At 30.9% G+C, this 13,363-nt stretch overlaps 1 protein-coding gene across 2 annotated transcripts in view; it reads left to right on the plus strand.

Annotated features, from left to right (window-relative positions):
- Positions 1-13,160, plus strand: part of COPS2 (COP9 signalosome subunit 2) — a 28,741-nt gene extending 15,581 nt beyond the window's left edge. The window contains exons 5-13 of one of the 2 annotated variants that reach the window (XM_039889086.1): positions 1,840-1,950; positions 2,079-2,156; positions 4,046-4,220; positions 4,690-4,868; positions 4,967-5,019; positions 7,677-7,774; positions 8,853-8,935; positions 9,456-9,514; positions 10,133-13,160. In XM_039889086.1, the coding sequence (XP_039745020.1) occupies positions 1,840-1,950; positions 2,079-2,156; positions 4,046-4,220; positions 4,690-4,868; positions 4,967-5,019; positions 7,677-7,774; positions 8,853-8,935; positions 9,456-9,514; positions 10,133-10,277 (981 nt within the window). In that variant the 3' untranslated portion in view covers positions 10,278-13,160. The remainder of the gene's footprint in view (positions 1-1,839; positions 1,951-2,078; positions 2,157-4,045; positions 4,221-4,689; positions 4,869-4,966; positions 5,020-7,676; positions 7,775-8,852; positions 8,936-9,455; positions 9,515-10,132) is intronic. The other variant, XM_039889087.1, reaches the window with a different exon arrangement.
- The last annotated feature ends 203 nt before the right edge of the window (positions 13,161-13,363 follow it).

Genomic DNA, 13,363 nt, shown 5'->3' on the forward strand with positions numbered 1-13,363 from the left:
TTATATTAAAGGCTTTGTGCTTTTTTTTTTTTTTTAAAGCCTAGAAGTTCTATTTAAGCGTTTATGCTAGTTATTATATTTAATATAATGTATACTATTTTCTTGAGTATGATTTATATGATTAGAAGGTAATAACTCTAATCTCTTTAAAGAATATCTTCAGTTACTAATGCAATATACATACAACTTTTGCAGTTTTATATTAGATTCCCATTTAGTTTCTATCACAGTTCCTTCTAATAAACTCCATTGCCACTTCAGCTAGTCATCCTAAGCTATTTAAATACTTAACAGTGTGAATCATAGGTCATTTGTGTAGATTTGATTAGATAAAGATCCTTGAGAGGAGAACCTGTACTCACATAGTTAATGCTTGGCATTACTCAACAGGTATTCAGTAAACACTTCTATAAAGAATAGATGAATGATGGATGATGAAAAGAAGGGCTGATTATGAAGAAACTACAATGGGCATTGGGAGTGATGATGATTTTATTTTATTGCTAAGATAATTTTTAATTGGATTGTTTGCAGTCTTTTAAGCAACATAGTCGAAAGTTTCAGCTTTCTTACACTGATATTTAATCACAAGAAATATTTTCTATATCATTTAGTATTTCTTAGAAAATTTGATAATTTTTTTACTCATAATAAAAAAATCATCTCAAAATCAGCCTCTTTCATTCATCTTTTTAGATGTAATTTTTATTTCTTTATTCAGTTTACTATTTTTACTCTATCGAGAATATATGTAATGGAATAGAGGAAGATAAATTTAAGTGTTTTGTTAGAACATTAGCACTTAATGGCACTATTTCTAGAGGTGTTATGTATCGGGGCTTTTCTGAAGTGGGAAAATGTTTTCTGAGATTTACAGACAAGAATCAAAACATTTATGGTACACTGTTATAAAATGTTATGTCACATGTCGGGGAGAGATTAGTAATGATAAAACTTTTAAATTGCATGTTGCTTCATGTATTATATGTAAGCTTTTTGTCATTTGAAAGTAAGAATAGATATTGGGTTGGCGGCACTTGACTTATTCAGTATGCCATCAAAAGTTACAAATAAATAGAAAGGCTTTTTTTGACAGTATCAAACTTTCCTGTTCTTATGGCCTTGTTACCTCTTGATCCAGTTAAGTAGACATCTAGAAAATCAGGTATTCAAACAAAGGCGACCCAGAAGTGTGGTGAAAAGTGTGGGCAGGGGAGCTTATAATGCACAACAATCAGTGATTTCATAGAAATCATTTAAAAAAAAAGTCACATTCAGATTGGTCAATTGTTGGTGGTTAGACAGAGCAAACATTTTGCTAGACTCTTCCCTCCATCCAACTCCAACAGTTTACTAGTAACTTAAAAGCTGTGTGGTTCAGTTAATTAGTTACATTTATAAGAGAATTTTGAAGGAAGAAGCTTATTCTAATTCTTTTCTTTAACAGCTTGCTTAGTGTTTGTCACATAATATGTACCAAATAAGAGTTGAGAAAATAAGATAGACACTATTAATAACAATACAACTAGGTCTACATACATGTCTTTTATTTCCATTAAGTAAAAAATGAGTTAATAGATTGGAAAATGAGTACTATTAGAGTATTAGATATTTTCTGGTTTTAATTTTTAAAAGCTCACATAAAAACAAATCTTGATGCTTATCTTTTGTAAATTTGGTCTTATTTTGCTAAGGTTTTGTTAATTTTGTGGATTGTCACAAACATTTGGTAAGATACAGATGATAGTGTATCATAGTGTATGAAAGTTCAAAGATGCACTTTTAGTTTGCTCAAATTAACTTTATTAACAGGTACAAATTTGCTGTTTACAATTATAGAATTCTGATTTTTTATGTCAGATGGATTTACTGCAGGAATTCTATGAAACAACACTGGAAGCTTTGAAAGATGCTAAGAATGATAGACTGTGGTTTAAGACAAACACAAAGGTAACAATTATAATTACTTACATTTTTTTCTTTTAAAGAGTGGATGGGTGTTCTTAGTAAACTGTCCTAAAGATGCACACCTTCTCCCGTTGAAATCTTTTGATTTTAATAAGTTTCTTTTTTTACAGCTTGGGAAATTATATTTAGAACGAGAGGAATATGGAAAGCTTCAAAAAATTTTACGCCAGTTACATCAGTCCTGCCAGGTAGCATTCCCTTAATTTTTTATTAACATTTCTTCATAATAAAAAGCATAAAGAAAAAATTATATTCAAAACATTGTTTAGGGGTATTTTTGTTCATGCATCATCTCAAAAATAAAATTTGGAAAATTAAGAAAAAGCTCATTTTTTCTGAGAATTGCATTTCTTCCTGTTTTAATCCTAATTTCAGTGCTTATCTTTATGGAATGAGGCACAGGTATCAATAAACGGACGAACAGGCGAGTCATTAATACTTACTAAGGATAAGTCTTCCATATTTAGTTATGTACCTTGTGAAAATTGGAAAGGATATTGTAGACATATATAATGAAGATATTTTATATTCTAGTTAATAATGTATGAATCCCCTATAAACAACGCTGTCCAGTAGAAGTTCATGTGATGCTAGAAACATTGTGTATCTTCTCTCCAATATGGTAGCAACAAGTACATGTCACCAAGCATGTGAAATGTGGCTAGTGTGACAGAGGTGTACTGAGTTTTATATTTAATTAATTAATTTAAATTTGAATAGCCACATGATCTGGACATCTATAATTTTTTGTGTACCTCTATAACTTTTTGACTGTGGGCTATAGTTTTACATTTCCTTTTTTGTCTTGATCAATAAGTTATTTGATATTAGTTTAAATTTTATGTGGAAATACTGTTTTAAATTGTTAAAGCTCTTCCAAGGCCATGTACTATTGTTTTAATTATATATATTTCTATGAATGAGGGGAAAGTTGGTTAGGAAAATGTTCTAAATTAATCACCCACAAATATTTTTATTTGTTTTCCCTTTTTTTTTAGTTTTAAAAACAAGAAAAATGTTTATATTTTATAATAGTTTTTGTTTACAAAGCAGATGAGTCATTTATGACTTGTTTCTTATCTACACATTCTAAGGAAAGCCTAGTCTAATGCATAAATGAGTTCAGTTCCACGTGACATGGAAATGGTAGAGAAGCTATTTCTGAATGGAGGAGGGTCTCGCAGTGATAAATGAGGAACATGAAAAAGCTCTCTAGAGAAGTTTTGCTTAGTTTATTTTAGCACATAAGGAAAATGCTATCTGGATTGTAAATAACATAGTACAGCAGAGATGCATGATAATCTGAATGTACAAATTGTCTTGCATATTTCTATTTTTTACTCTTATGATTCATTAGTGAATAACTAAACAAGTTTGAAGTTGGAAGATCAAATAAATAATAAATTTTGGCTTTGTATAAGTCAGTGTTTGATATTTATGATTATCTGACTGTTGACCATATACTATTTTTCTTGGCCTGCTTTGTCATCTGTCAGAGTCAAACTCAAATGTCACCCCCTTTGTTATTCTTTTTACATCCCCCAAGAGAGTCCTTTTCTCTTCCATTTTTTAGGGCACTGGTTTATGCTTAAACTAGAATTGTTATTGTTTATATGATAATTTATCTGTTGACAGATTAGTTTTCTCTTAGATTGTGAATTTTTGAGGCCAGGAACATTGGCTTATTTATTTCTCTAAGGTAGACCCAGTGCCTGGCATAAAAAAAAAGTGCTCAGGAAGTGTTTTTTGATTGAATCAGTGGATCTAAAGAGTTCACAAAGATTTGGGAAGACCATAACTAACCTCCTCAATAAAAACAAGCATTATAACATTTTATACACTGAAAGTATACCTCTGGCCACTTTTTTCTTATTGAACGACTAGAAAGTACAAAGAATGTGTGGGTTTCTTTTTGACTCTTAAGGGTAGTGTTCTCAGGACTCGAGTCTCAATTTGTACTGCAATTGTCACACATAATCAGTATTATAAATGTAAGATTCTTGGACTGACTCAAATAAAAATTACTAGGTTGACTCTGAATTCTATCTTGACTAAAGCTCATTATTTGTTTTCCTAGACTGATGATGGAGAAGATGACCTAAAAAAGGGTACACAGTTATTAGAAATATATGCTTTGGAAATTCAGATGTACACGGCACAGAAAAATAACAAAAAACTTAAAGCACTCTATGAACAGTCACTTCACATCAAGTCTGCCATCCCTCATCCACTGATCATGGGAGTCATCAGAGGCAAGTTTGGTTTGGAGAGGGTGGGTTGTGTCATGGGAAGATATCAAGGTATCATTTCATATAACTGACTGACTCTGAAGATTGTTTCTATTTTAATGAAAATAGTTGGCAAAGTAGTGAAGTCATTGAAATGACATAGTCTTAGAAAATAGGATGAATTTTGGTCTTGTAAAATTTATGTCAATGAAGATATTGGTAGAAAATTCATCAGAAGTTCTAGAATTACAATGATGTATATAAAATTACTTTCTACTTCAATTGAGAAAAAGACTAACAAATGCTTGTTTGGCTGATGCTTAATGAACAACTTGTTTTTTAGAGTTAAAGTGTGTACCCTGGGGCTAGTACTATCCATGCTACAGAACCAAAAGACGGGAAGACATTGAAATAGTTTCCATTTGATTTCTATAACTCAATTGTGTTATTACAGAACTAAAAATGTTCTCTTCTCCTGTTTTATTCTTTACAGAATGTGGTGGTAAAATGCACTTGAGAGAAGGTGAATTTGAAAAGGCACACACTGATTTTTTTGAAGCCTTTAAGAATTATGATGAATCAGGAAGTCCAAGACGAACCACTTGCTTAAAATATTTGGTCTTAGCAAATATGCTGATGAAATCGGGAATAAATCCATTTGACTCACAGGAGGTATGCATGTGCTCTAATTATTAATTTCTATCAACTGTCTTTTATGGAAGTAAACTTTGTACATATACATAGTTAATTCTTTTTTTTACTATATTTAGGCCAAACCGTACAAAAATGATCCAGAAATTCTAGCAATGACGAATTTAGTAAGGTAAGATTTTATATTTCAGTTAAGGTAAATTTCCTTAAAGCAGTAAATAAAGGGGAGAACTTCAGAATTCAGTTAATTCTCAGCAATTACTCTTTTGTATTTTGGGTTGAAATATACTAAATATACTAAAAAATAACATTTTATCTTCTGAAGATAAAAACTTATTAGTGCTGCTTTTCTCAGTCACGAGATTTTATAAAGTATCAGCTGCTTTTTCTTCTCTGTGTGTACTGTTTTTTAGTAGAAAACTGATTATAGATTTTTTTTTAAAATTTCAGTGTTTACTATTTCTACCTGCCTTAATCCAAAATGAAATTGTGAATTGGTTCACATAAGTCGAAAATTTTTATTAAGACAATTTCTTTACTCATTATTTTCTCAATTGACAAGATAAAGAAATAATTTAAAAAATTTTTACCTCATAATTTTATGAGATGAGTAACTGAGGGGTCATGCTGGTAAGAAGCCCAAGGATTTATTGATGTCTTCTATGGAGAAAGATATGACTAATGATGTTTAACAACCAAAAATCCTGCCATAATTAATATTAAAATTATAGCAGATAAAACCAAGTGGAAAGCCTAGAAAATAGAAAAGGCCTGTTTTTGCAAAAGAAATCAGTGAGCAAGAATAATTTTCCTCTGCACCAGGAATAAATAGAGCCTAAGCTTTAATTGGCTTTCTTTGTAGAAAAGTATGAGAAACTTACTACATTTCTTCAAGTCCGTTGTTTTAGATTATACAAATGAGTATACCAAGGCAAGAAAAGTAGATTTATAGTACAGAGGTAGGAACATAGTACAGAGGTTTTTTTGTGGATATATGTAGATAATTTAGATGACCAGACATTCTCTTGTCTTTTTCATTTAAAAAAAAAAGTCCTATTAGACTATAAATTATGAGTTACCTACATGTAAATTTTGTATACTTAGAGAAAATGGCTATTTCATGATATTGTTTAAGTTCCTACGTAAAATGTCTTCAATTTCCTTTGTTTTTGCTTGGCTATGATTTTTACAAGTTAGGTTTTCTTTTTTTTTTTTAAGGAAACCTTAATTTTAGCTGTAACAAAAATAATGATTTTGTTTTAAGGGAACTAGGAATGGTTAGGACATAAAAACCCTAAATTGCAACATTTAAAAATCAGTGTCTTTATTGTGTATTTCTTTAACTATTTAATACATATTTGCTGAAGTAAGTTGATTTTAGGTATGAAAAGAGAGTTCTCCATCTTTGTTTCAGACAGTTTGTTCCATCTACATTTGGCCACGTAACTAAAAGATGATTCGGTTAGAAATTAATTAACTTCATAGTACTTTTAAAAAATTGTTTATAAAGTTAAATTGCTAAAGTAACAGTTTAAACTTTTAAAACTCTTAAATATTGAGGGAAAATTTGCCCTAGACATTAATATTTCACCTAAATTAAATTGGTTAGTTGATTAAAGTGGATTAAAGGACTGATTTATCAGACCTTTAAAAAGTAATAGCTATATTTATATATTTACTTTATCTCCTTTATATTGGATCTCGGAAACTTAAAATGGTAAATTTTGACCAAATCAAGTGGCTTATGTTTCCCACAGTTTGTATAAGATTTTTTTTTAAGCCACATGAATAGTGGAAGAATGTCTCTTGGTTAAAATACACGTGCGTGCAAGTGTTTTCACTACTTGAATATATCCTCCTGTAGTATATTACAATAATACATTTGGGGTAGGTAAGAAAGTAATGCTTCCTAATTTTATCTTCCTAGTCAGTTGCCAGCAGACTAGAGGAAAATAATTCCTGTTGAAGCGCTTGAATCACCTGCCCCTAACATGAAGTTACATTGCGACCCAACAGATGGAAGCACAGCAGAGGGCGTGCAGAATGGCTGATGATATGTCTTACATATAAAGCAGACAGTGGTGCCATATCCAGAAGGTTGGCTTCTTCCTTCTCAGCACCTTTAGCAATCCCCATAGTGCCTTACAGAATTATTTCAGGCGTAGACACTAGACACCTCAGAGAATCATGAATATAAATCAGCCTTTGGCCTTCTGCAGCAGGGTCCATCACTCTCCACTTTGTGCATGTGGCCCATTTGGCACTAATGATCCACTACTGATATGATTTTCTGCTGTGTACCTCAGTGGAATTTTCAGCCTAGAGAAAATTAGGAATCAATGGTCCCTTTGAAAAGTTTTGGCAGTTGCTGGTAGCTCTCTAGAAGAAAAAAATTAGGAAGCTATATTTCTGAATAACCTTCAGAAAGTATATACTGTCTTATTTGAAAGACAGGACCAAACTCCGTACAGTAGTATGCATGAAACTTGGTTTCTTAGAGATTAAATGCACAATTGAATTTGAAAGCATCAAGCATTAAACAGTTATTAAACTGATGCCAATTCTTAACAATACTAAGATTTAAATTAGCTATGTGTAAATATATAACCCCAAAAGATATACTTAATCTTTTCTTAATAAAACCAAAAGCATGAAAAAGGAAATTCATTTTATTTGCAGAAGGATGTGTGTATAACTCCAATTTCCACAGTAGAAACTATAATATAATTTAGATTTTTGCATATAAAAATTGAGAAACAGGTTCTTTGGATTATCCAATTTTACATGACTTCATGTTTGACCAAAAATATACTTTTCTTTTTCTGTTAGTGCCTATCAGAATAATGACATCACTGAATTTGAAAAGATTCTGAAAACAAATCACAGCAACATCATGGATGATCCTTTCATAAGAGAACACATTGAAGGTATATTCTTTGTGCTAACTGAATTCTATTACTTTCTTTGTCACTGTCAAACAGTGCTTCTTAATGGAACTGAATAGAATTAAGCTGTTTTCCTTTACTTTATGGAAAACTATAGAAATGTTTCTAAGTGTTGTCATGGAATAAGATACTCCCTAAAATTATAAAGATGTTTTAAAGATATCATTACCCAATACCATGTTGTTAACATAATCAAATTCTTACATGATGTCTGTTTCATTTAAGATGGCTGTCCTTTTTACCTTTTTATTCTAATTTAGTTATTGTTGCATGTTTATTACCAATGCTTAGATTCTAAGTTAAATTTTTAGGATTTATTTTTGACAAGTAACAAAAGCTTTGGAAAACGGCCTGCTATAGATAATGCTGAGTTGCATTTACTTTGAAAGGTAAACTAATATTGTAACAGTAAATGTGTGAGATTTTTAACAGCTCTATTGGATTCACAAAGACAATCATCCCTTTGTTCTGGGGCCTCTTCTAACAGTGTTCCCACCTGTTACAGAGTTATTGGAGAGTTTTCAAATGACTGTTTGGAACAACTCATTTAAATACTTAAATTCCATATGCATCAAGAAAATCCAAAGACTACTTTTGAAGTAATGTTCTTTTTGTTCCCCACCTTTTTTCTCTTTCAACAGGAATTTTTAAAGTTCTTATATGAACCTAGAATGATTCTGCACTTTGTGAATATAGAAAAATGTAGAAGCTTTACGCATGAACTCCACAGTCTGTCTGGTGTAAATCAGAGCTTCTTGAAAGATATTAACTGTAGAGGAAATGATGATTTATTGAGAATGCAAGGAGATATTTTAGGTAGTGTCACAGTATGAGCAGAATCACAGTATGAGCAATTATGGGAGACACAGCCTCTAATCATGCTGTGCATCTATTGGACCCAAATATTTTTAGATCCAAATACCTTATGTTCTTGCCAGACAGAAAGAAGTATTTTAGGAAGACAAATAAAAAGTTAATTAATATGATTTAGAAGTACATAATGGTTCCTAAAGATATAGAAACTGTTGAATGCAAATGTATTTTATTTTTTGTCTTTCAGAGCTTTTGCGAAACATCAGAACACAAGTGCTTATAAAATTAATTAAGCCTTACACAAGAATACATATTCCTTTTATTTCTAAGGTACTTATATTCATGGATTATAATATTTATAATTTGTAATTATACATGCAGTATACTTTTCATTTAAAAGAGCAGTTCTTACTTAGTAACATTTTTTGGTCTTACATTTCTTAAGTATAGCATAACTTAAGGCCCTCACTTTTCATGTGAACTTTTCTGTTTTCCTGGTATAAATTGAGTTAACAGAAAAGAGAATTAAAGATCATTAAATTTCTTTTTAAAGATTCTTTCAACCTCAGAGAAAATTATAGAAGAAAGAATACTGGCTAAAATATTTAATTGATGAAGGGTTAGCCCCAACCATGATATAATTGTGGTAGGACTATACTTTAAAAGTTACAAAGTTAAATTTTATCAGACCTGTGTTCTCAGAAATATTTTGAAGTGATAATGAAATTTCTTTTAAATTTTCCCTTCACTAATTTTCCTGTAAGTGGTATAAATGAATTTAAAATCAGAATAATTGTTTATATAAAATCATAAGTTAATTAGTAGAATTATAATGAGTCTTTTGTCTTAGGAGTTAAACATAGATGTAGCTGATGTGGAGAGCTTGCTGGTGCAGTGCATATTGGATAAGTAAGTACTTGGCTATTTTATCACAATATATTTAGGACCATAAAGTTTGAATATTGAAGGCAAAGGTAGAAGGTGAATTCTTGATTTTTCATAAACACCCTCTGGCTGTGATTTTCTATTAAAAGATATATATGTATGTTTGTGTGATTGTTTTTGATGAATGAGGATATTAAGCACATGATCTCTGAAAAAGTTCTAAATGGTTTTTCAGAAGGATTTCTAATTCAATATATGACCCATATGCAGCTAGAGAATTATTTAATGAGTAGTGTTTTTTTATGTATAAGGTATAGTATACAATAGTTTTGAAATTATCTTTCTTAAAAGCAGTGTGTTATTTAAAACTTCGCAAATTACATTTGCTCTTGATCAATTGGGTAAGTCTATGCCTGCTGGTTCTTTCAGCGAAATTGATGAAAGGTAGCTGAAATCTGGTTTATGTCTAGAATTCAAATGAAATAACAAATGTTATAATTAATCCTGAACTCAGTCATTTATGTAGGCAGCAGTTTTTTCTTTTGTATTTATTAATATTGTGAATATTTTATGAAGTATTAATCTAGAAGATATGCTTAGTAAAAATAGTTTGTAGACATGTCTTCTTTTATTTATTTCCAGCACTATTCATGGCCGAATCGATCAAGTCAACCAACTCCTTGAACTGGATCATCAGAAGAGGGGTGGTGCCCGATATACTGCACTAGATAAATGGACCAACCAGCTAAATTCTCTCAACCAGGCCGTAGTCAGTAAACTGGCTTAACAGAGAACAAGCTTTTACAGACGTACTTAAGGCAACAGTGCAGAGATGTAATTCTTAAAAGAACTGGGAATGGCAAAACTACTGTCGGTTGATGTGTCCTGAAAATTATTGGAGTTATGGCAGAAGTGCTTTTTTTGATCAACTGGTTTGTGTTTTGCTACTGCATTTATCCCAAGAAAAACAGCTTTAATCTCCAGAAGAAAACCAAAATGCCATGGGATTTATGCTGTATTGACATCTTGCCCTAAACATACAACATCGTAGTAATTTGTCATGGGCAACATGACCAGAGAGAAGATTTTTGTCATGATTTTAAATACACTGACACGCTACTGTTGGTTAAATTTAAACATGTTTTACCTGCAGAAATTCTCTCACAAATAACCTGCAATAACTTGAAATGCATACCCTTTTGAACACTTCCTTTTCTCATGTATAAATTAAAATGTTTGCTGCATTTTGCAAAATGTCAGTTCTCCAAAAATGTGTCCGTATATTTCTGTACCTGCAGTGTAGTAAAGGTTTAGATGAAACCCCATAATTATAGTGGCATACTGTCACTTAGGTTTCAAGCAGCAAAATAAACAGTGCAGCTCAGAAATTGTAGTTTGGTTCTTGATGTGTTTTTATTACACTTGGGTTTTTGTTTTGATTTTTAGTATCTTAGAAATTTCAAAGTTTATCTTCAGTTAACGATTTTAAAAAGACTGGGAGCAGATAAGTTTATTTGCTTTCAAGTTTTTAAAGTAAGTCTTTATTGATAAAGTAAGTAGAACTAGTTTCTAACAAAACACTTGCATAGTACTTACTTTGACAGTGATGCTTAAAAGGAATTAAAAAGAAATTTTAAGAATGATATTACTTTTTAAGAGAATTAATTCTAACTCTCAGAATGTTCACTTTAAACAAATATGCCAGAACATAGACAGCTAAATGAATGTTACCCTGCATAGCGATCATGCAATTTATCATTGCTCAAAATCTTGGGATTTGCTCTTTTAGAATTGCATTCAGAGCTAATTTAAGTCACACACACCATTAACTTTTTGAATCCACATTGTTTTTGCTTTTGTTTTTTTATGTATTATCAACCTTAATTGTATAATTGCCATTATTTGGCACCAAATGACTTTTGATGGTTTCTAAAAATTTAGTCAGTCTTTGAGGTAATCCTAGAAAGTATGCAACTGGCTTTGAAGGCGATTCCAAAAGAGTTTTAAAGGTATTTTGAGCTGTGGTAGCATAGTTAAGAGAATGAACTGTGGCCTGCCAAGGTGACTACCTTAAAGGAAACGCAGCTCATTTGAATGTATTGAGTTTTGGATGTATTTGTTTGATTTAAAAAAAAAAAAAAAATTCACATTATTTTATAGTGTCAAAAGGAAGAACTAAGATTAAGATAATTTCTTTGGTTTTTCTATTGCTTGTTATTATGTAAAAAGTGAGTGGCAGTTCAGAAGGAAGACTGTTGTAACTGAAGAATGAAACCAAGAATTTTTGATCATTAAATCAGATTTTATAAACAGTGGAAAGAGCATGGACTTAGAACAAGGCATGCTTATTCGGTTTTGTCAAAATTTTACGAAAATATGTGATATATATTTATACTAAAACTATATAATCCTTAGATTTAGGAAAGCAATCAGTTAATGTCTTCAGATTAAAGCAGTATTAAATACAGGTGCAAGTTGGAAATTGTAGAAAACGAAGAAAATGAAAGATAAAATTAATGTCTATGGTAGGGAATAAAAAAATTTAAGATATAAAATTATGTGTATTTTCTTCTCTTTTACATAAATCATTTGTGACGAGTGTGCTAAATTTTTTACAGGAGTGATAATTAGGATTTATTTTTCAATATCATTTGGAGACCCTTTGTTACCCAAATAAAAATGACAAGTTTCTGTGCCTGTATTCAAATATGTATGCATGTGCTAAGTCTGGAAAAAAAGCCCTGCTTAACTCTGAATTGATGGAATTAGAAATCAAAATATGTGAATGGCGTGATTTAACCCTTACTTTCTAACTCTTATAATGCCCAGGTCTCCTGTGATATCTTTGCTGCGTTCAGTTGTGCATCTCCAGTTTCTAGAGGGAAAGCATGCACTTGTTATTCTTTAGGAAACTGGGCTACGTGTATAACAATATCCAAAGTTATATAATAATCTTCATGTAATTGTATGTATCACATAGGCTTTGTTTAATATTACCTAGATATAGGTTGGTTCTTTTTTTAAAAGTCATTTGCCACATTTATTCTAGAACACAGGTTTTTGCTATATCTTAACAGTCTTAAAACAATTTATTATTTTTTCCTTTAAATATTTTCTATATTCTTGTGCATCAAATCTTACAGAGTAGAAATCTTAGAGATTGCTTATCAAATATAACTGCAAGAAGTAAAAAATTGGCAGATTCTTAGCACTTAAATTGCAGTTAAATCTTACCCTTTTGTGAAAACTAGTAACAAGTTGTTTACGTCAGATTGTAATACTATTTATCTCCTCTTTCTTTTTACCCCTAAACCTAAACTTACTCCACAACAAACTTTGACTGCCACAAATAGATACTATCTACAAGAGCTGGATTTCCATTGCTCATTCTAGCTCTTACAATTAATTTCTAAATTCTTGATTAAATATTTTTTTCTTCACATCTTAATGTAACTTTTTTTTTTAAAGATGAGCTGACTAATAAGTACTGCTTTCATTATGAGTCCCTTTTAGCTAAATGTTAATAGTGTATCTTTTAACACGACTGAGAATCTGATTTCACATTGGGAGTTATAGTTTTAGTAGAACCTGTTTTAAATGGCTACACTGTGGGCAGTATAGTACTTTTTGTTAACCTTATAATAAAACTGGTTTGTCACAGACTGAAAAACAGCTATTCTTGATACTTTAAAATACTCATGATGGTAAAAATTTCTAAAGAAATATTTTAATCAATAGTTTTTATTTATGATTCTTCAGTAAAAACAGGTAAGTACACTTTTGGGGTACAGATGAGGGTGAGGATATGTCCAATCAGCATATGAAGCAGATTATGTTGGTACAAAATTTAATCAGGTCAGTCCATAGGATTAA

Source organism: Pteropus medius, unplaced genomic scaffold (genome assembly GCF_902729225.1).
Source record: "Pteropus medius unplaced genomic scaffold, Ma_sr-lr_union100, whole genome shotgun sequence".
NCBI lineage: Eukaryota > Metazoa > Chordata > Mammalia > Chiroptera > Pteropodidae > Pteropus > Pteropus medius.